This window comes from Nyctibius grandis, chromosome 1 (genome assembly GCF_013368605.1).
Source record: "Nyctibius grandis isolate bNycGra1 chromosome 1, bNycGra1.pri, whole genome shotgun sequence".
NCBI classification, from domain to species: domain Eukaryota; kingdom Metazoa; phylum Chordata; class Aves; order Nyctibiiformes; family Nyctibiidae; genus Nyctibius; species Nyctibius grandis.
In genome coordinates, this window is record NC_090658.1 from 125,285,928 (window position 1) to 125,308,259 (window position 22,332).

A 22,332-nucleotide genomic window follows, 5' to 3' on the forward strand; every position below is an offset into this window, starting at 1 on the left:
AAATACCTTTTTGAGCACAATTATAATGCAAAGTAGCGGGCAATCCAATTAACCAAATAATTGTAAAGTAGTAGATGTGTTTATTAGTTAAAAGGTCAGATTTATTTTTATTTGTTTTTTTTTACAAACTGGAATGCTCCTCGAGGCTGCTTAAAAAGATCTTTGCGAACAAGGTAGTGCAAATATACTCAGCTACATTGCGTACCTGTGGTTGTAGGCAATTTAGAATGATGATTCCTTTGCCTCTGGGAGGATACTTGCATGAGAAGGACATTATTTATTTCAATGAGTTGAAACTGTTTCCTTATTTCAGGAATTGAAACTCTTCCTCATGAGATTTCTGGCTGCGTCACTGGAATGGTCCTAATGCCAAACTTCCAAACCCATTAAGTGCCTTCAGACCGTAGATCTACCTTCTCGATCCAGCCTTGGTATGGGGTGAAGTGTTGTAACTGGATTTTAGCCTATCTGTGCCCTATAAACAGGCTTGCCATGGTTCCCAGGGAGGGAAAAAAGACTCTCCAGGAGTACTGACAAGACTCAAAATGCACAGTATGGAAAATAACTCTTAATAGTAGCTTAAATAAGTTTCACCCCTTTTATGTTTCCCTGAATGTACAGGGTGAAGCAGGTATGACCTTTCCATGGACTCTGCTGGGGCCTGTCCAGCAGTACAAAATACTAGGCTGCACACACGTGGCTACTCATTACACTTTACCCATCTCTTTGAATTTAGAGAAAGAAAAGTTAGGGAGTTCATTCAATTCTTCCCTTATGCCTGTTTCTGTCACCATAATCATGATAGTTTACCTTCCATGAATCTGTCTGCCTGCTTCTCAGATGTACCTGTATTGCATCTCGTCTCTGAGGGTGAGGTTCATCTGAATAAAAGTAAATGTTTGTATTTAAACTAGTCACTCTAGATTGCTTTTGCAGTCAGTAGAAAGGAATAGGCACTTATTTACTTAGTTAATAGGGATGGTTCACCACGATCAGTTTTAGAAATCTATGTTAGGGCATGAGTAATCTGCTGTAGAAGGGCTTTTCTTTTTTTGACTGATCATACAGGAGTCTAGATGACAAGTTCAGTGTAGACACCTGCATTTAGCCAAATGAAATTTACGTTCAATGTCTTTGATCCTTAATTTGCCTTGCAAGGTTTTTTCTTTCTCTTCTGTGTGCATGTATAAATCTATGTGCTGTGTAAGACACTGACAGGAGACAGTGATGCAGCCTTTTTAGTAACTGAACATTTTCATATAAAAATTAAGCATTTCTGAAAATGTTGCAGGTTTCCATGGGATCCAACTGGAACAGCAAATACAGCCTGAAGCAGTTTTCTTTTTTTTTTCCTTCCCAATTTTCCTTAATGAATATAAATGCTCTTTAGTTGTGTTTTCTTCAGCTTTTGTGTGGGCTGTACACCTGTATTAGCTACATTTGTTGTTACTGCATGATTTTTAGCAAAATATTGTTTCTCCAAGAACATCCTGACCACAATTAAAGTAGAGGCTTCTCTCTGCTCCAGTCCACTGGCGGCCATTAATAACAACAGCTGTGGTGAACTTTACTCTAGGTCTGATCCTTCAGAAGAAATCATGAGGGTCTAGCCAACCCTAGGATTTAGCTATAGTGTAACCAGGCCACAGATTTTATGGTTAAAATACATTGAAAGTAATGAAGACAGCTTTCTAGTCTTTCAGTTTCTGACACTGCAGAATGTCTCTGTATTGCATTAGGAAAGAAGGTCCTGAGCGTTCTTTGTTCAGAAATTATGTCACTCTGCTTCATGGTCGCATTGAAATGCTTTTTTTGTAGGAGTGACCTCCACAGACTTCTGAACTGTCGGTTCCATCCCTTATGATTATCTCTTGTGTTGCTTTGAATATTAATGGCACAAAGCCGTCCTTGTCCGCAGTGAGCACAATCCAAGAAGAGCCTACAAAAATTAAGCAAAAAAAAAGAAAATGAGGTACTGCTCTGGTTACATAAAGTGTACAAGCACGTTTTAAAAAGTCAGCCAGCATAGGAGCAGAGCAGGCTTTCCTTTTGTGCACTAAAGCCTTATTACACTAATGACATTAAGGTCTGACAATCCATGCTAAACACACCTTTGTGTCAATGCGAAGGGGGGCTAAATGAAAGGTCTGGAAAGGTTTGAGGCATTTTATCCCTTATTTAAATGAAGTTGAAGACCAAGATGCATCTTTGCTAGTTCTGATAAACTGTAAGTGTCTCCATTTTCTGAAAACTCAGCCAGCCTTTCCATGCTGACTTTTGTTCTAGTGACATCTACTTCTGCTTATTCTTTTTGCTCATCTGCTCTACCCAAATGATGAAGAGATCATAAAAACTGAAAAAGTTGGCAAAGAAAATGATTGTGCTCTATTTATTCTAGAAGGAAGCAGGGGTTTCCATCTCCTTTACTGTCAAGCCAAGATTGTTCAGTATGTTTTCAAATTCATATAGCAAATGAAAGGAAGTTACACCCTGAAGATGATTTCCAAAAGATATCATGATTTACAAAATCTGATATAATAAAATTTCTTGTCCTTTAATGATTTATCTAATCTCATAAAGGGAATGAACAAAATCTGAATGACATTTTTAATCCTTTTTTTTCTGAAAATAAAAAGAAGCAAGATTAAAAAACAAAGACATCAAAATCATTCAGGTTCACTTTCTGTATTGCATAGAAGCAGAAAATAAACCTACCCCCTGCCCCTTTGTTTTTTACTTTCCTTTGCAAGTCAGCTTGAAAATGAAACTGTATGTACAATATATATTTTTTTCTAGTCATTCATCTGTTTCCTTTTGGACTGGATATTGCAGTTCTTATAGAAAATAGTGAATTCTCTATTTGTCTTTTTTCAGTTCGACATTTTATGAAAAAGAAAAAAATCTGTGGCAAAGGAAAAGCATTGTGGGAGCCCTTGTATCACACTTTTTTCTTAGAGCATATGATCCTGTCATTAGTGAGCAGGGGCATTAGCTGGGATATGAGGTAAAAAAAGCCCTGATATGTTCTGTTGTTGAAATTTTTAATTTTGGGAGATAAAACTGTGTTTTGAAAAGGAATGTGAAAAAAAGGAAGTGGAGAAAATCCAGAAGAACGATGCTTAATTTTTGGCAGTCATAACAAAGCATGTTCCTGGACAAGGCAAATCTCCCCTCCTTATACTATTAACAAAGCACTTTTCCAGGCTGCTACACTATTGCATGTTGTCATGTCACCTGTTACATCATAAGAAGATTGTCATTCCAAACCACGAATCTTTAATCTTCTACTCTTAATACTTTCTTTCTAATTCTGGACAGACTTCAGATTCTGTAAGTGATGGGCCTGAAAGTGGAAATTCTACTGTCCAAATCGATAGTTACATTGTTGGTCAAATTGATAAAGCATACTCTTTTGTCAAATTCTTGGAACTTTTCCATTTTCATCTATTGAAATGTTTGAAATTCTCTGTGTCATTGATAACACTTGCTTCGAAGCATATCCCACAAAATATTTCAATGATGGAAAAACCTTGTGCAGAATGCAGGACCCTTTTGCTATGCACAATTATTACTATGATGACCTGCTGAAAAGAGAGACTTCTTTGTGCTAATAGCAGGGCACTATATGACAGGCTATATTTAGTACAGGTATTACAGCCCTGGACTTAAAATGCAAATTCTTGTTTCAGTTGTTCTTTTTGCTGTCACCAAACAGAGTCAATTTCAGAAAAGCCGAGCACCACATTGAACAGAAAGAGGGACATGTTAGGGTGGTTCCGAGACATTGTCTTTTTGATAACTCTGAAGCCTAATGCATGAAACTGAGGAGTGGTGTTCTGCTAATTAAATATTAAATATTCAACTGTTTGATAGAGCTGAAAATAGGTTTCCTCAGGCCCATTATTTATCGTTTTCATACTGAATTCTAAATATCTTTTTTCATTATGGACATTTGTTTCCAAAATCAAGAGCTGTAAGTACAGGCTAAAAATGGTATTCTCTGTGCCCTGCAAAGCTGCACTGTGTTATTGCAGAAGCCTGCTGGGAAATAGCTCAGGCCTCGACAGCAAGTAGAGTTTTTTCATATATGCTTCCACTGCCCTGTACAGTCAAGAGAGATTGCTGACAAAAATATGACACCTCCATATCCTTATCTTCTAGGACAACTCTCAGAAACTGCTGTAAGCCAGGGGAAAATTGAAATGGCCCAATGCGTCTTGGATAAAGGCAGCTCCCCTGATCTGTGTTATATTTGTAGCCCCTTTTCTTCATTCTTGTGGTGTCATCAGCAACAAGGAGATAAGCAGAATATGAATGGCAGAATGATGCATATTTTACATCTCTCTTTCCCTCTGTCCTTGGTGTCAGCACCAGTAACATCCCAGGCCTGATTTCTTTTTCATCAATAAACCTATTTTATAGCAGTCTGGTATCTAACCATCATTATTTAGAAAACTATAGCTTATATTATTACTTTCCTTTTCTTTTTGATTTCACCAACTGTTGAATTCATTCCTCATAAGACAGAGTACACTGGTTAAGCCAATGTGTCTCAGCCTGTCAGGGGCTAAGACAAGGGGCAAGACAGAGAGTAATTTATGGATCTCTCAATGTGGAAAACACACAAGGAGACCATCATTATAGACAGCTATTGTGTAGCATAAGATCATAATATATTTAGACTGTGATGAGAAAAGCCATCAGAAGCATTGTAGAGAAATGGCTAAAAAACAACAGTATGTATGTTGCTGAGAAGCTAGCATACATGAACAGACAGGGACAAGGTAATTCAGAGACTGGTCTGGGGCTAGGATTTCCCTAGCTGCTTCTGTCCTTACAAGTTAATCAGTGGTGGGTGGTAGAAATGTGAGACTGGCAAATTAGAACATTAAGCTTCATTGTTTATCTTACACTAAAATAATCCCAAATGATACTTTTTTTTTATATATATATATATATATATATATATAAAAACAAAAATCTGAGAATGAATTTTTCTCCAACCTACTCTCTATTGTCAGGTCTGGGACATGCTTGTAAAGATGGGCAAAGCAAAATGCCAAAAGGTCTCAAGGAAGTATTTTAATTTCCAGGTAACACAGTGTACTGATTATTTTCTCGGCCTTCCTTTGTAGAGGCATCTAACATATTACTGTGGTAGCAGGTAGTTCTGCAGTTACTTAGCATTTAAGTGATTTCAAGAGACACTGCCATATTTCAGACAAAGGAAAACACATACTTTTCAAAAGTTAGCTATCTCAGTTTATTACAGTATATGGGGTAATTATTCTACCACAAATGCCTTTTTCACACTAAAAATCTCAGGTGAAACCAGATACCAGAAATAAAAACAAAATACCGTGTTTCATTTCAATAACAGTCAGGTCAAACAGCTGCTGGACTAAATTCAAATGGATCTTGCCATCACAGAGGAGAACATCTTTTGTTTCTTCAGTAACTGCTCCATTTGAAAAACTTTTCTTCATATGCATGCATGTAAAAGAAAAGATCTTGTTAAAGGCTTAGACATCATTCCTGAGTTCTTCTAACCATTCCACTGCTCTTCCTTTCATTTCTTTAGTCATTTTGCTTTTTCTTTGCCTTTGCTACAGTTTATACACGATACCATCATGCAGTGCATTTCTACGTGCAATCTTATAGTCCCATGTGAAGAGGAATATGCCTCTTTGCTTTTTGCTTTGTGTGCTCGTGCAGCTCCAAACTGCATCAGCCCTGTATATATAATGTATTAGATCATGCATATATGCATCCATTGGGCCTTTCTGCCTGAAGAGTCAGCTGAGTGGAAGGGAGTATATCATGCCTGGAATAAAGTTGTCCAAGATGCTACCAGAGCAAATGAGTACTCTGCTCAGTTTCAGTTGGACGCATGGGTGGTTTGGTAGTCATTGGTCAGCTATTCCACCCCAGTAAAATAACCTCCATTCTGGCACAGAGAGAATCGCAGAGAGACTGGACATAGTGACAGTCTCTCTGAAAAGCTGTCACAAGATAGCTTGGGAATCCTGGGTTTTTCTTTGAGAGAGAGGGAATGCATGGATTCACAGCCCTGGAATTTTCTCTGACATTCACTAAAAGAACACACTTGAATATAAAGGTGGCATATTCATACTTCATGAAGTTTAGCTGACCTTGAGAATTGACACCTTTGTGTTCGTTCATTCTGATTCCTGCAAAGTGCAAGGACCACAAAACAGCTGAGCTAATGTGGTTATGGAGTGGATATATATTTGTGTTTACATTTTCCTATCTGCTATCGTTTGAAAGTCATTTTAGCATTAAAAATTTTCCAGTGACCCAATGCCATTATAAAATATATGTGAATTGGACATTTTCTTCTAAATAATCTTGCTGTACTTTCCCCTGTGAATTTCATTTTGTTCTGTCCTCTTCATAATTTCCACCTGTGTAGTTCCCATGTTATGATTTTTTTTTCCTTTGACATCCCTTGTGTTTGCAATACCCCCAGATTTAACGTATTTGTTATTTGAATGAACAGTCTATTTATCCCATTTCCTAGACCTTTCTACTTTGTACATTCAGGAGGGATCCGAGTTAACATTTTAGAAAGAGTTGAAAACATGTCATCTATCCTAACTCCTGTTCTAGTCCTACGCTGTCTGTGTCTACTTCACACCCTTGAATCTTTCTTGCTAAAATGAAACTTACAGTTGAATGAATTCACAACTGCATCTTCTATTTCTGTGCAGAGTAATCTAACCTTTGACTGAATAAATGTCTCTTTTAATTCTTGTCTTCATCTCTAATTGTGCTGTCTTTTGGCTCAGTCACTCTCTCAGTGAACATGTGCTCTTTTTTGCTGTGTAACAAGCTTTCTAAATCAATCACTTTCATTTTTCTGTACATAGGATGTATGCAGTCATGCAACCACATTGGATTCTGTAAATCAGAATGTCTGCCAGCTGTTGCAAAAGTATTTTTCCCCCCTCTGTCATAAATTGCCCATACAGATAGTCTATGGCTGATGGTTATTTATTTATGTATTATGATTGATTGAAGATGTAAGAACTGTAAAAATATATTTCTGTTAAAAATTCACACTTTCCAACTTTCAAAGGTCTTCTCATGTCTTTCCCCATTCAAAACAGCCAGAAATTTGTTGCTGTGTAATTAATAGGGAAATACCTAAGGAATACATCAAAGAAGTATCATTTTCTTAGTCATAAACCCGTAGTAACTTTTCATTACAGCTATAACTATGTAACAGAACTTCTTTGTCATTTTTAGGTCTCTTCAAATTGTATAGTACTATATTCTATTGAACATAAATACATTTAAAACTCAATGGGCTGAATGTTCAGCAGTGAGCATGTGCTTTGCATTTACATCGCAAAGATGCCATTTGTCCTTACAGGTATTTGTGCAAAGCTTTTAATTGCTGCATATTGTGGATTAGCACATCTAACAGCTACTTCATTTTCCTGAATTCAGGTTGAAATAGCAGATTTTATTCACACGCTTGTATTTATTCAAACTTGTACTTGAGTTAATGAATTACAGAAAAAGGTGGACTCTAAATGAGACAGGCACATTGCCTTGACATGAGTGGTTCGTTTTTTCACTTAGATACGCTTCAACTCAAGAATCATCAGAAAACAATCTAGCTCTGCCTCTGTTGACTTGTAATCAGTTGAATGGAAATGTATACTAAGGATGACTTCGTTCTGGTATGTTTCCTACTTAGCCTTGCAAATTATTATTGCAACAGCCATTAGAAGTGGAAAACATTTTTGTATATGCAAAACTACATGGCATCTATTTTTTATCCTAACCAGCTGTTCAAGTAGAGACCTCAAACCTTAAGTTTCAGAGTTGTTTGTCTTCCATTACTTGTGAGCATTCCTATTAGCTATTCTCTCTGTCTTTGTTGTATACTTCTGTTCATAATGATAAACTTACTTAATCATCTTTACATTTATTTTTGTCTGCTGGCAAATTCTGTCAGGTCAAAAATCTTTCTCTGTTTTTATCTTCTAATTATTTAGCATTTTTTGTTTAATGTTTAGTTTAAGTGATGATAACATGTCTTCTCTTCGAGGAATATGTTCACACGCATCATATCATAGATTAACTGATTTAAACCCATGCCTTCTTGAGAGGTAGGTAACTGTTAGTATTCCCTTTTTATAGGTGACCAAACCATTACACAGGAAGATTAAGAGATTTACTCAAGGTCATGGAAGTAATTTGTGACAGAGTTAGAAATGAAACTAAAATCTCACCTTAGTACTTCTCATTTTCATGCCTTAACCCAAAGACAATTTTCTAGTCAAAACTAAATTTAATCCATGTCTTCCCAAAATAAGTATCTGGTTTTGCTATGTTGCTGTTTATCCCCAATAGAAGGCAGAGGACTTGCAATTCTCAGATTAAAACCCCTTAATGTTTGTTGTTTTATCCTAAACCAAAGTTTATTGGTAGACTAAGAACATATTAATCACAGAAGAAACAAATATATTTCCACATTTGTGAGTGGATATTTTCAGATTAAGTTTCTTCAGCCAACTTCCTGTGGTACGTCAAGTCCAACTCTCCCTCAACAAAAATCCAACAGAAAGAAACCATCAATTCAAGAATTGTTTTCCTTCATCCATGTCGTCCTGCCCCTTGATCAGACTTTATAGCCTATAAAGGGTCTTCTGGGCAGCAGTTAGCCCATAATAGCATTGCCAAACTGTCTTTCAAAACTCATGTCGTGGAATGCAAATATATACAAGAAGAAAATCATTTACAAAGGCAAAAAGGGTTCCTGGATTCAATGTTGTACACTGCATGTCTGCATGATAAATAAACATGTCTTTTATCACTTTTTTGAACCCCACTGATCAGTCAGCTAGTTCTGTCTCTTGACCTTTTTCACTATTTATCTTGTATTTCCTAATGCACTGCCTACCCTTGCCTGGATGCTAAGATCATCTTAATGAATTTAAATTCAACGACTGATGAAACAGTGAGGTAAATAAGAATATGCTAACAATCAGAATTGGTTTTACTGACACTGGATTAGTGATCAATTGCAGTTTGAATGTGTCTTTCTTGCACATAGATGTCTAGAAATGTAAAATGTTCTCCAGATAAGGCCTCGGCTGTGTTGCCCAGTACTGCATTACTTACTGGACGTGCCTCACTGATGTACCCACAGACTGCCTTTGTTCTTTTCATAAACATTTTTGATTCATAGTCATCTTGTAGTCAATTAACATGTGCAAGCTTTTGTCATCCTTTGTTGTTTTCAGCTAATGAATATCCAGTTTTAGCAGAAATTCCTTCTATTAATCCTGGAATGTATCACTATGTACTTCATATTAGTTCATTTCAATCCATTTTTTTTTACTCTAGATGCTAAGGTCATGAAATTACAGGTGTGATATCCTGATCCTTTATTGAAAATACTACTGACTTTATGCCTTACACAGATTTTATTAGCATATCTCATCAGATCATTAATGAAACTTTTAGATTAGCCTGAAGATCAATCATGAGAAAATCCACTAGTAAATTTCTTCCATTTTCTTCTATATTACTGTAACCGTTTACTATCTTCCTTCCAGCTAATTCTGTAACCATCTTATATTTTTTCTATTAATCCCTATTCTCTTCTGTTGAACAAATAACTTCCCCTGTGGCACGATTTCCAGTACTGTACTGAATTACAGGTGTTTTAAATATTCTTCATATCCTTTGTATTAATAATCTGTTCTTTTATAAAGGAAAGGTATCAGGTTAGTCACATCTCTGCGTTGTAAGATGAATAGTGCTGTAGTTGCCTAGGACTCCATTTTCTTAAATCCTTGATTTTAGCTCTTTGTATTGTGCTTCAGTGGTAATTTCAACTTTCATACCTTAGTAACCATTAGCTTGCCTTTGTCTTGCCCCATATTCATTGTGTGGGATGAGAAAAATCTAGTAAACTAAATAGACGTTGGGGTTCTGGCCCAGAAGACAATGAAAAGGGAGTTAGATGGCTAAGGAAGACCACTGAAGAGGAATGAGAACTATGATTTTTGACATTCAAAGTACTGTGTCTCATTAAGCCTTGTGCAGCATTGCCACAGGTAGTATTAATCAGGTTTGGCAGCCTGCACTGCTTCCCTTTCCTGTCATGATTTCTACTGTGGCTGTGATTCCTGTTTGATTTTTGACAGGTCCTGATTTCATTTTGGTGAAGATCTTAATATCTTTGCTTGCCCTTACGTGGGACATTCCAGTTGCAACACTAATTAACTTGTCAGAGAAGCATAAGCCTGTAAAATGTTTACTTTGGAAGAGATCTGAGGTGCTCAGGGGTGCACCTGACAAAGTGACCCGTTTAGTAGATGAGGGCAGGGCTGTGGATGTAGTCTATCTAGACTTCAGTAAGGCATTCGACACTGTCTCCCACAGCATCCTCCTGGACAAACTGGCTGCCCGGGGCTTGGATGGGTGGACTCTTAAATGGGTTAAAAACTGGCTGGATGGCCAAGCCCAGAGAGTGGTGGTGAATGGGGCAAAGTCCAACTGGCAGCCGGTCACTAGCGGTGTTCCCCAGGGCTCAGTTCTGGGGCCGGTGCTGTTCAATGTCTTTATAGATGATCTAGACGTAGGGATTGAGTGCACCCTCAGCAAGTTTGCAGATGACACCAAGCTGGGTGGCAGTGTCGATCTGCTGGAGGGTAGGAAGGCCCTACAGAGGGATTTGGACAGGTTAGATAGCTGGGCCGAGACCAACGGCATGAGGTTCAACAAGAACAAGTGCCGGGTCTTACACTTCGGCCACAACAACCCCATGCAGAGCTACAGGCTGGGGGAAGAGTGGTTAGAAAGCGGCCCGGTGGAAAGAGACCTGAGGGTGCTGGTCGACAGCCGGCTAAACATGAGGCAGCAGTGTGCCCAGGTGGCCAAGAAGGCCAATGGCATCCTGGCCTCTATTAGGAATAGTGTAGCCAGCCGGTCTAGGGAAGTGATCGTCCCTCTCTACTCAGCACTGGTGAGGCCGCATCTTGAGTACTGTGTCCAGTTCTGGGCCCCACACTTCAAGAAAGGTGTTGAGGTGTTGGAGTGAGTCCAGAGGAGGGCGACCAAGCTGGTGAAGGGTCTGGAGGGTCTGACCTACGAGGAACGGCTGAGGGAGCTGGGGTTGTTTAGCCTGGAGAAGAGGAGGCTCCGAGGTGACCTTATTGCAGTTTACAGCTACCTGAAGGGAGGTTGTAGTGAAGTGGGAGTTGGCCTCTTCTCCCGGGCAACTAGCGATAGGACAAGAGGACACAGCCTCAAGCTTCACCAGGGGAGGTTCAGGTCGGACATCAGGAAGAATTTCTTTTCAGAAAGGGTTATTAGACATTGGAATGGGCTGCCCAGGGAGGTGGTGGAGTCACCATCTCTGGATGTGTTTAAGAAAAGACTGGACATGGCACTTAGTGTCATGGTCTAGTTGACATGGTGGTGTCAGGGCAACGGTTGTACTCAATGATCCCTGAGGTCTCTTCCAACCTGATTGATTCTGTGATTCTGTGATTCTGTGATTCTGTGATTCTGTGCCTAAATCCCAGTGCAGTTTGCATTTATAGTGAATATCAGCATTTCAGATGAAATGATGCTAGGATTTCTCTACTCTTGTCTCCCTGTTAATAGCTCTGCAGCTACTGTTTCAGGTATATTGTCATCTGAGATATACCCTTTGTCCTCATGCTTGTGCTTCCATGATCTTTATGTTTTGAGTATGTTTTTTTTTAACTCAGATCTTTACTTTCTTTGCACAGTATGAGAACTTGGATTCATTTTTGACATTACATATTCCTTTTCCTTTGTGTTTATGTATCCAACAAACAAATCATCTGGTCTAATAAAAGGTATTATGTCTCCTCTACAAACCCTGCTTGTCAGCTATTGATCAGTTTCAGAACATTGTTGTCAGAATTTGTTCTTAACAAATTCGTCAACCTTTGCTCAAAATGTTATCCATGCATTAATCACACCTTCTCTTGACTACTGCAGGTCTTTCTTTTATAGTCATCCTAAATCTCTTCCTTCTAAACTTCAGGATGGCTGACTAGTTTCTTACTCCAGGGAACAGTCATATCACCTTCCTCTTCCATCATTTTCATGGCTTTCTTTCTATTGCTCAACCTGAGTCAAAATTGCCCTTTGGATTTCAGAAATGTTCATGGTCTTATTACAGCTGATCATTGCAGCCTGGTCTTTGCTCATTTTACTGCGCCACCCTTATACCCCCTTCTTTATCTCTACGTCATGTATTTCTGTCAGAAAAACTTTATTGCCATATGTTTGGATCCTTTCTATTCATCTCTCAGCTCCATGTAAAAAAATTATTTATTTTGTAGCTGACCTTGGCAATAAAGTTTCCCATAGTAAATTGTATGAAGATGCTATAAAAGTACAAATTGACTTGTATGCAATTATTGGTGAGTGCTAAGACAAGGAAATCATGGTGACTAATTGCTGAAAAGATATTTATTTCCTGTTTAATTATGCAATATATGCTTTTAGTGATATAGACTTTTGACATAATATCGCTTGTGAGCAAAATCTAGGAGTTGTAAGATATTCTTCAGATTAAGATGAATTTTACTCCTCCTGGAGAGGTTTGCCTAAATGCTGTTAATTTCAAATCCAGATTGGCTTTATTTCCACTGTAATTAGCTTTTGAATGAGGCTCGTTTAAATATTCTGCAGCTGTTTCTTTTCTGGGGAAAAAGGATAAAAGTATCTTTTTGCAAAATGAAACAGAAACAAATGTGTGACAGATCCTCATCCCTTCTTTTTTTTTTTTCTTTTTAAATATTATCCTCTTATTGCGTTTGTCTGTCTGCCCTCCCACACTCTCCTGAATCACGAGTCTGCATGTGGTGAAAGAGCAATAATATTTGCTTTTCAGGGTTGAATGATCAAGTCACCTCTGGTGGCTGAATGCTATTACACAAGTGATAGTGCAGTGACATTTCCAAAGTGTGAGTGATCTTGTTTTTCTTTTACGGCTACGGGCTACAAAGAACATAAATTCTGGTAGTACTGCATGGACGTGACTTCAGAGGAGTTATAGGTAGGCTAGCACTAACAGAATAAACAAAGGTTTTGAAGACTATTTAGTGAGCAGACATTATGAATTATTCAGTAATAAACATTCTGTCTTATATTATGGTTTTCTAAGCAGAACTGGAAACATACATAAATATGTCAATAATGCTTCTGCACAACAGTCTTCATAATTGCCCGTTAATTATTGCTACATTTTTATCCATTATGGTTTAAACTTTCCTTTTATGTTTTTAATGCATAAATATGGTTAGGCAGTACTGATCATTATATTTTATAGTACAATAGATTTCTCAATCAAGATTGAGCCTCTGCCGTGCTGAGGATTATACAAACACTTAAGAAGACATGCACTTGGCACAAAAAGCTGAAAGATAAAGGCTGTATTATTGACTGGACTGCAGTGTTCCTAAAGCTTACAATGTTTTCCACAGGCTGATATTTATATCATAAGGCAATAAAGCTATTTCCTGACTTTTTTTGCACTGTGAACACAGAGCCTGGCTGGAACCCACAGCCCAGCTGGTCTCTGAGCTCACAGAGTGCTAATCAACTCCTGAAGGAGGAACAAGGTTCAGATGTCTGAATCCAAACTAATCAAAACAACTATTTTCTGAGAAAATTATTAGCTGCCTATGAAGCAAATATTTCCCTGTCTGTCTGGAGGCCTTTTTGCCATCAGTCCATTTTTCTTTTTTTTTGGCATCATACTGTGATCCTGTTAGATTTCAGAAGAGGGGCTGAACTATGCAAAGCATTAGTTGAGATTTACACAGAAAAGCTATGTGTGCCGGAAAGACATTAAGTGGTACTTTTTCTGAGTCATTATAATGCAGTACTAGCTGTGCTTTCTGCTGGCTCAATGTGAAACTAACCTGTTCTGATAAATAAGAGTCTTCCTCTCTAAATGTAGTTAGTCTAGCAGTATTTTAGAAGCACTAATATTTTATAATTTTTTTTGCTCCCAAAGAAAAAGCAAGATAATTCTTACTGCTTGTGCAAGCAAATGTGCACAGTGACTTCAGATCTTAGATTAATGTTACATGTCACAAAGCTTCCCTTTGGAAAGGTTAATCCAATCGAATCCAAGAGATAGGGCTGCTTGCCAAATAAATAAGTTGATTTATATTAAGAAATCAGAATTAATTTGAACATGCTAGCGAACAGAAGGGCTTGCTTCTTGGCAAATAAAATCCTAAATTATTTAAAATAGACTTTGCTTTTTTCATCAGAATTTGTATAATGTACTCAAGTTAAATTATTGACTAATTCAGATCAAAAGCTTTGCTTTTATCCAGAGTACCTAACATACTAGAATCTGCTTAAATGCCAAGTAAACAACTGCTAAAAAGTAATTAATATAATTGATTTGAGTCACCATTCCCTTAATGAGTGTTTAAAGAGGGGTACTTAGATGTCTGTATGGATTCCTTTAAAGTAAAAGGAAGTCAAATTTGTTTGAGAAGTACATACTTCAGCATCATCACAGTGTAATGTATTACTCTGACATAATGCTGCTTATGTTGCAGTAGATAAGAATGCATTTATAACTGGCATCTACATCCTGAAAGGGACCCCAGTTTTAGCAGCAATACCACTAGCATCAACATGACCAAAAAATATTATCAGTATAATGTTAATATTACTGCAAATAATACTAAGAATAATAGCCAGAAATAATTACCCAACCTACATTCTTTGCAATTCTTATTGAAGCCAGTAGGAATTTTCATAGAATCATAGAATGGTTTGGGTTGGAAGGGACCTTAAAGATCATCTAGTTCCAACCCCCCTGCCATGGGCAGGGACACCTTCCACTAGACCAGGTTGCTCAAAGCCTCATCCAGCCTGGCCTTGAACACTGCCAGGGAGGGGGCATCCACAGCTTCTCTGGGCAACCTGTGCCAGTGTCTCACCACCCTCACAGGAAAGAATTTCTTCCTAATATCTAATCTAAATCTACTCTCTTTCAGTTTAAAACCATTTAAAACCAAATTTTGTCAAAACAAGGGTGGGATAGGAACACGATGATTTGACATTTGTCTGTTTGTTTAATGAAATTATAATTGCATATCGACAGATTTTTTTTTCAGATTATTTGAACTGGTAATATTTTTTACAAATTGAGTATGTCCAGCTCTGTGAAGATCAGTGGTGAGAAATTATAGTAGAAATAAACCAACTTCATGTCACGCCCACCTGAATTTTCCATAAATTGAGATTCAGTACTTTGTTTCAGCCTTTATGAGAGTCTAGCTAGCTGCAAACTTTGAATTTGAGCTTGGGTTTGAATTTATTATGTTTCTGGTCAGCTACCATACCACCCTACTCATAGGCTCATCTCTACACTAAAGTAACATATACACCTTTTGTACATTAACAACTCTTTGGTTCTGTTCTCTCTCTTTGATAGATGCACACAAAATCAGCTAGTATCCAAGACAGTTGTGCATAATCAAAGAAGAAAGAACAGAGACAGATCTCCCATGTGAAGTATCCTCTAAGTTACCCACATCATCCTGAGCTATTGTTTTAATGACAAATTATAATACCATTTAAATTAAGCTTCATGCCAAGCTCAGGTTACATTTCTCATGTGTTGATAAGAATTAAACTGCATCCTCTTGATTTAAAGCTAAATAAATACAAGATTGTTTAGAAGTTCAGTGTCCTATCACAATATTTTTAAGCTGACAAAAAAGTTACCTGGCAGGTGATATGAACGACAGGTGGTTCCTGTGAACATGGATAGGCTGAAGATACCTTCCTCCCATTTTTAGCAAAGTCCGTTATTTCAGAAAGACTCAGTTGTAACTCATTGAAGCTGCCACAAAGTCTCTCTAAATTTCTAGATATGTGACTCATTCCTCTTTCATTTGGCAAGTTGTTGTTCTTAGGAGAACTTGTTGTTTCTTGGATCACATTGAACTGCACTTTAGGGGAAGCTGGTCTGCTGGAAAGCCTGGTAGGTGTTCCAAAACCAAGAAGAGATGCTGAACGATTGGTAGGTTCAGCATCCAATGTTTCCAAGACCACCGAGGGGTCACTTGGGAGCCTTTTTTCATCCAGGTCACTCACACTTGATGAAGAGCTCTGCTCATAACTAGGGCTCTTTACTTCTTTGATGAGTCTTCTGCTGCCGCTAGGAGATTGAATAACTGTGCTTCTTGATATTAACAACACCCTGCTTTGAGGTTGGTCTTCTGTAGCAAAATTTTCAAAGAACTTTCTTTTTCCAGGTGTATTAACAGAGGACTCATAGTTATAAAATATTTTCTGCTTAGTCTCGGGAAATGCTGAAGAGTCTTCTTCCAGCATCAATTCTTTGATCATCAGACGGATTACATACCTGTCTGAACTTGAAGATGGAATAAGACTAGGCTCAGGGAACTTTTGCTTGCCAATCAGAATCAGTAGGAGTTTATCTGTCAAAAAGCATAGGCCCTTTGGTCTTTCATTTCTTTCCAGCTGGATTTGTTGAATATGAGGCATGCAGGAAGAGGTTACTGAATACACCAAAACAATGTTAGAGGTATTAGAGGTTACTGCCACAATCTGAGCTCTAAGGTCAAAAGCCATTATATCAGGAACCAGAATACCTGGGATGGTGACTTTTCTGGTGGTGGTTACCTTCCTCTCAAAAGTCACCAAGATCAAGTGAGAAGAATCTTGACCATTTGTTGCCGCAGAGTCTTTGCGTTTCAGAGTAATAAGAGGACCAGGATCAGACCGACGGCGGTTTGCAAGAATACGGGTTAAATCCACAGGACCTGATGAAGAAGAAGCAACTGAATCAACACCTGATCTGTCTGAATCTATGGACTTTCTTCGCAGGTCCATGGAGTATTCCTCATCACCAAGCACCAGAGCAGACTGTGAGATTAAAGAACCAGTCTCAGTACCAGATGGCGTATCAAATGTAATGCCTGCATTCAAACCACAGATTTTATCTAAAGGAAGCTCAGTAGCTACAGCAATTTGGAAATCCAGTGTGGCTTCTATAGCACAGATATAACCTCCAACATCAAAGACTGGGCAAAAGGAGCAGGTATTTAGAGTTTTCTGAGCATCATCCCATATGTAGGAATGCAGGGCACTGCCTATAGCAACTACTAAACGACTACCATCCTTAGTCCAGCAGGCACAGTGGATAAGCCCACTGCTTTTGATATCTGCCTTAACTCTAGTATTGTTAGTACGAACAGCATGCAAGACTGAAGCATCTCTTTTTGTAAGCACAGCCAAGATCTCCTTCTTTGGATGCCAGACACAGCCCTGGGGAAGCAGTGGAAACGGCTCACCAACTTCACAAGTCTGAGAAATCAAGGGTTTGTTCTTCTCTGCAGTGCTGTAGCCCAGCTGCCAAATGCTAACATGCTTTTTATGCTGAACAGCAAGCAGAGCTGGGGTATCCGTAGAGCAACATGAGCCCCAGTAAAGCCCATGAACGTGTTCAAATTGACCAACAACACTTGAGTCTCCAAACTTTAGCTCTCTGTGATGATAGTGTAAAGCAGTCAGTATCACTTGCTTCCCATCTGTCCAGGCAATTCCATGCATGGGGTGGATGGCCTGATATAAAGCGTTGAGGCCAGTTCTCAGCAGTTTTGCCTTTCCCAGCTCCATCTTTTAAAGCTTTCTGTCTACTGGTGGTTGTTCCAAAGTAGAGGATCCATGGAATTCACTTGCAGATCATGATGAGGAAATTTTTTTCTCGTATTCCCTTCCTTTCCAGAACCAAGCTGTTTTTTTCTGCTAATAATGCAAGAGCCTATATTGTGAACTCCTTCCCAGCAAGCCTGCAGCTGCTCTTCTAAGTATAAATCCATGTCAAAGCTGCTTTTGCTTTTCTTTTCCTGGGAGGAGTTATCATCTTCATGTGATGGCTAACAAGGTTTAATCAATTACTGTACGTTTTCGTAGAAGTCTATTTTTAACTCTTCACTGCTGGGAGTGTATTTAAAAATAACACTCTAATACCTTGACCTTCAGTGAATGAAGGTCTTTGGTGAAGGCTGGAGAGAGATCATACACTGTTAAGCCTAAGTATTAAGCTACAGCCTGAAATAATGACCTGACACTTCTTTTAGCCAGCCTTTGAAGGATAAAAGAAGATTTAAACATACCTGAGAACTGTACAAGGCAGATTGCAATCTCTGATGGACAGCATCTTTCAAAGATACAAGATCCTAAGTGCCTATGAAAGGAAAGTAGAAAAGGGAAATCATGCTCTGTTCTGTTAGTAGTTACAAGAGAACAAAGGAAGGTGAGATTTAAAAAAAAAAGCAAAATAGTCTAGAAGCAAAGACAGCTGATTAGAGTTCATTGTACTGGGACAGACTTCCTAGCTACAAATATATATTCATTTCTTACTTCGTCTTCCCAGCCACCTGTATCTGAGGACTGTTCCCTCATCATATAGCCAAAATGCAAAGAGGAAGCCAAAATTTCCCTCAACTCTGCAGTTTCTACAATATGTAACATAACATCATGCAAAGATCCTTGAGTTGACAAAGACTCAACCAATAAACTCATGTAACACAGTGGGGCCGTGTGAGGATACGCCAATTTATTTCGGCTGTATTGTTTCAGGAGCAGAGCTGGTTCAGATGGACTGCCTTGGGTGTCTCCATTCTTCCCTCCTCAGCACATCCTGTTCTGGGGTTAGCTTGAACAGAGCTTGCATATCGCTGAACATAAATTGTCAGGGTGGGATTCATTACTTAAATATAAGCAACCACTACTATTTCCAATGCCGTAGGGTATCTGAGACAGCCACACTGGGCTGGCAGATATGGCATAGGACTTACAGAAGAGTAGTGCCATTCTGGAGTGGCAGCTGGCTACAGAGATGATCCCTAGATAGTAGCTAGACTGTCTAAGATGGCATTAGAAGGTTATATACAGGTAACTGAATCCCATCCTCAGCATCTTTTTGTAGTTCTCATTTTACTAGCATCTCCTTTCTGCTTTGATGTAACTTGTGCCTCTTGCTGTTTACATTAAAAAAATAATGTGAATAAATTAGACCTAGGTGGTAGTTTACAAATTATCAATATAACCGCAATGGTTAAAGATGTACGACATTCTGCATCTTTGGGTGATTTATACTTTATATACTTTATAGTACTATCTGGGAAAAAAAGACCTCTTGTTGAAGGCAGTTGGACCTCCATTATAAGAATCTTTTTAGTAGCCTTTTTCCAAGTGTATTTACTGAGGATAGTGTGTACCAATAAAGAACTCCAAATTTACATAAAGTAATCATACCATATTCTCATTCACAGCTACTTAGTTTTTGTAGGTTATTTCATGAAGATTACATTCAAAATCAAGACTTTTTTATATTCATCAAGGACAAGCCAGCAATGATGACTGGAATAGGTAAAAATTAAGAAGTTAAATTCGCAGGTTAGAAGATCCCTTTTTATGCAAGACTCCTAAATTTTTGGTCCCTGTCTGTGCTTGCAGCGAAACCATGTTTTTTAATGATTTTACCTTACTCATTGCTGACACAGATGCCCAGGCCATGCTTAAGATGCCACACTGCCATACCTGTTTCACTAGGAACTCTGACTATTCTGCACTTCCTCAAAGTGGTAGCAGGATTATTGTGTCATATATTAGTGGTAGCTTTTTATCCATAGTAGTTATAATGAATAGATTGCATTAAAATACAATCCCAGCAGCTCCACAAATTTGCAGAGTCTGTATAAGATATTTTTTGTTTTGCTTTAAAATAATGCTGCTTCGCTGCTTTGCTGTCTTCTGGATGTATGTTACTGAAACAGATAAAGCTATTTAGCACAGCCATCTCATCTACATTCTGAATGGTGCTTTAAATATCATAACAAAACTATGTTGCAGCTGGATTCTAGCAACCTAAAATGTGTTTTGGATGCAGAAACTTCTGCCTCAGTATGACTGAAATGTTTTATCTCAGAAGATGTTTCACTAAGGATGGTGTGCGTTCTGCCAGTTATGCAGACACCTTGAGATCATGGACTACTCATGTGGAAGATTGAACTTTCTTTTCTATTTTTTTTCATTTCATCACCTCTCATAGCATGCATCTGCCCTTCAGCATTGTCTGTGACATTATCAGAGGGCGATACAAGGCTGAATCTATGAGATTTGCCAGTAACAGAATCATCCTCAATTTTGGAATTAAGGATGTCTCACAAACACTGAGTTCTTGAAAACTATTTGTAGCAGAGCCACAGTGAGGTTTTCATCTATCTCTGAAAGCATTAGGAAATAGGACTTCATCTGATGTACTTACTTATTTCTAGTTAATTCTTTGAGATAGTCAGACATAAAAATGACAACATCCACAAAGTTCCACTGGCATGTTAGTGAGGTGATGAGGTAGTGAGGCATGATATATTCACAGCTGATTTCTGCTTTGTCCAGTGTTAAGATCTTTTTTTTTCCCCAAACCCTAGCACTTTCAGTTCACCAATATTATTCACCTGTTGTATCCTATCACGTAACATCTTTATGGTAGAATTTTTCTAGGAAGTCTGAAGCAAATCAATAAAGGTGCTTAGTAGATAAGGAGTTACACACTTCATTTAAAGCAAAGGAGGTTCAGAGATCTCTGACCACAAGGAATGTTTGTAATACAACTTCAGTGAGTGTGAGATGAGGCCCACTGAGAAACCAGACTCGCGGAGAGACACAAAACCTTTGATGAGTTTGCTGTGGCCTTTCTAAAAATCTCTAAGGCTCAAGTGTTCCTTGAAATCTGCAGGGTTTGGACACACCACAAGGCCTATTCTGTAGCACTTGAGTTTGAACCTTGGGCTCCATTTGGGATAACATTTGAGGATCTCAAGGAAAGTTTCCTCCCATGGTTCATTCTGTGGGGTTTTTTTGGTGGGAGAGAATAACGTAGGCAAGAAACTTCTGTGAGAACAGAATCATCTAATACCTCCATAAACACTATATATGACAAAACTAATTTGAGATAAGATTACTTTTCCGAGTTTATCTTTAAAAAACTGTGTAAATAATGGAAGACTTGTAAAATATACGAAGGGGAAAAAACATAAGTTATGCCATGATTACAGAATTTAAACAAGTTATACTTGGGATCAAAGCAAATTCCAGATGCAGGCACAAGGTGAATGAGAGAGACAATGAAATTTCGTTTGGCACAGCCTCATTTTTAAAAACAGGATAAAAAGAGAGAGGGGGGAAAACAAGTTCCCCTCACTCAGCTAGCGTATTTTTTCTGGAAACTGGTAAAACATTTAAATAATATTTCTGTGTCACCTTGGCATGCACGGATCTGTATAGCACACACTCAAAATAAAGGCCAGTAACTGAAACTGTCCTGGCAGTACTACAGTTTTCCTTTGAAACCCAGAAAAGCAATGCAAAGAGTAATCTGCTAGTAAACTGAGACACTCCAGTGAGCAACCACAGTTTTTACCGTGATACAGAGCACGATTCTGATCCTATTAACATCACCATGCCTCTGATTAACTTTGGTATAACTCAGATCAGAATGTCACCCGTGGTTTAAACAAGGTGTTTCAGCTGGTGGCTGGCTCTGTCGTGCAGAGTGATTCCAGCCAGCCAATCTCTGTTGCTTTCGAAGAGAGGTGTTTTTTAGAAGCAGCGTACAAAGTCCAAAACTGAACACCACCCACTGAGCTGCACAGAGCTGTTAGTAGCATGAGTTCCAATAGTTCATAATGAATGCTGGAAAATTAATCCAGCCCTCATCATTGCAGAGGTTGAGTTATCCTTTTCTGTAATACTGATTTTTTTATTGCTGTTTTCTTACATTGCAATACTTACACTTCACCTGTCTTGGGAAATGGTGAATACATTTGGAGTTCAATATGGATCAGAGCTAATGAGTTCCAAGTTCTTAAATATATTTAGCTGTCTATTTCTTGTCCAGTGGGAGATCAGTATCTAAATACCTCTGTGGATCTGAGTTCAGTGCCTTGCTGGAAAATCTGAGATTCAGACTTCATTTTCTCCTCTATTCATGGTAAAATTACTTGTAAAATAACTCTTTCCGGGCTAAATCTTGCTTCAAGTTAATTAAATTGATGTTAATATTCCTGGTGACTTCAGAGGAAGACAGATCCAGCTCAATATGTAATAAAAACATAAAAGTAATAATTTTTCTGATACTAATTTAACTCAGCTTTATAAAATGTCTAATGCTTTGTGGTATTTTTACTTCAAAAATATTTCTATTTAAAGCTACGCACCATGATTTCACCAATTTAAGTCGAT

General features: G+C 38.2%; 1 protein-coding gene across 1 annotated transcript; it reads right to left on the reverse strand.

Annotated features, from left to right (window-relative positions):
* Positions 1 to 1,787: 1,787 nt before the first annotated feature.
* Positions 1,788 to 17,700, reverse strand: LOC137670145 (WD repeat and coiled-coil-containing protein-like). The gene is made up of 3 exons (XM_068412807.1): positions 15,781 to 17,700; positions 5,360 to 5,480; positions 1,788 to 1,939 (listed from the first exon to the last, which is right to left on the reverse strand). Exons 1-3 carry the CDS (start codon positions 17,698 to 17,700, stop codon positions 1,788 to 1,790), a joined length of 2,193 nt encoding a protein of 730 aa, XP_068268908.1.
* Between the last annotated feature and the right edge of the window lie 4,632 nt (positions 17,701 to 22,332).

What these genes read in the sequence shown, in the direction of transcription:
- LOC137670145 (XM_068412807.1), bottom strand. Translation starts at nt 17,700, where the DNA reads ATGGAGCTGGGAAAGGCAAAACTGCTGAGAACTGGCCTCAACGCTTTA. An exon ending in TCGTTCATATCACCTGCCAG is followed by an intron (nt 5,481 to 15,780) that starts GTAACTTTTTTG and finishes ATGCATATGAAG; the next exon opens with AAAAGTTTTTCAAATGGAGC. An exon ending in TGTTATTGAAATGAAACACG is followed by an intron (nt 1,940 to 5,359) that starts GTATTTTGTTTT and finishes TAATTTTTGTAG; the next exon opens with GCTCTTCTTGGATTGTGCTC.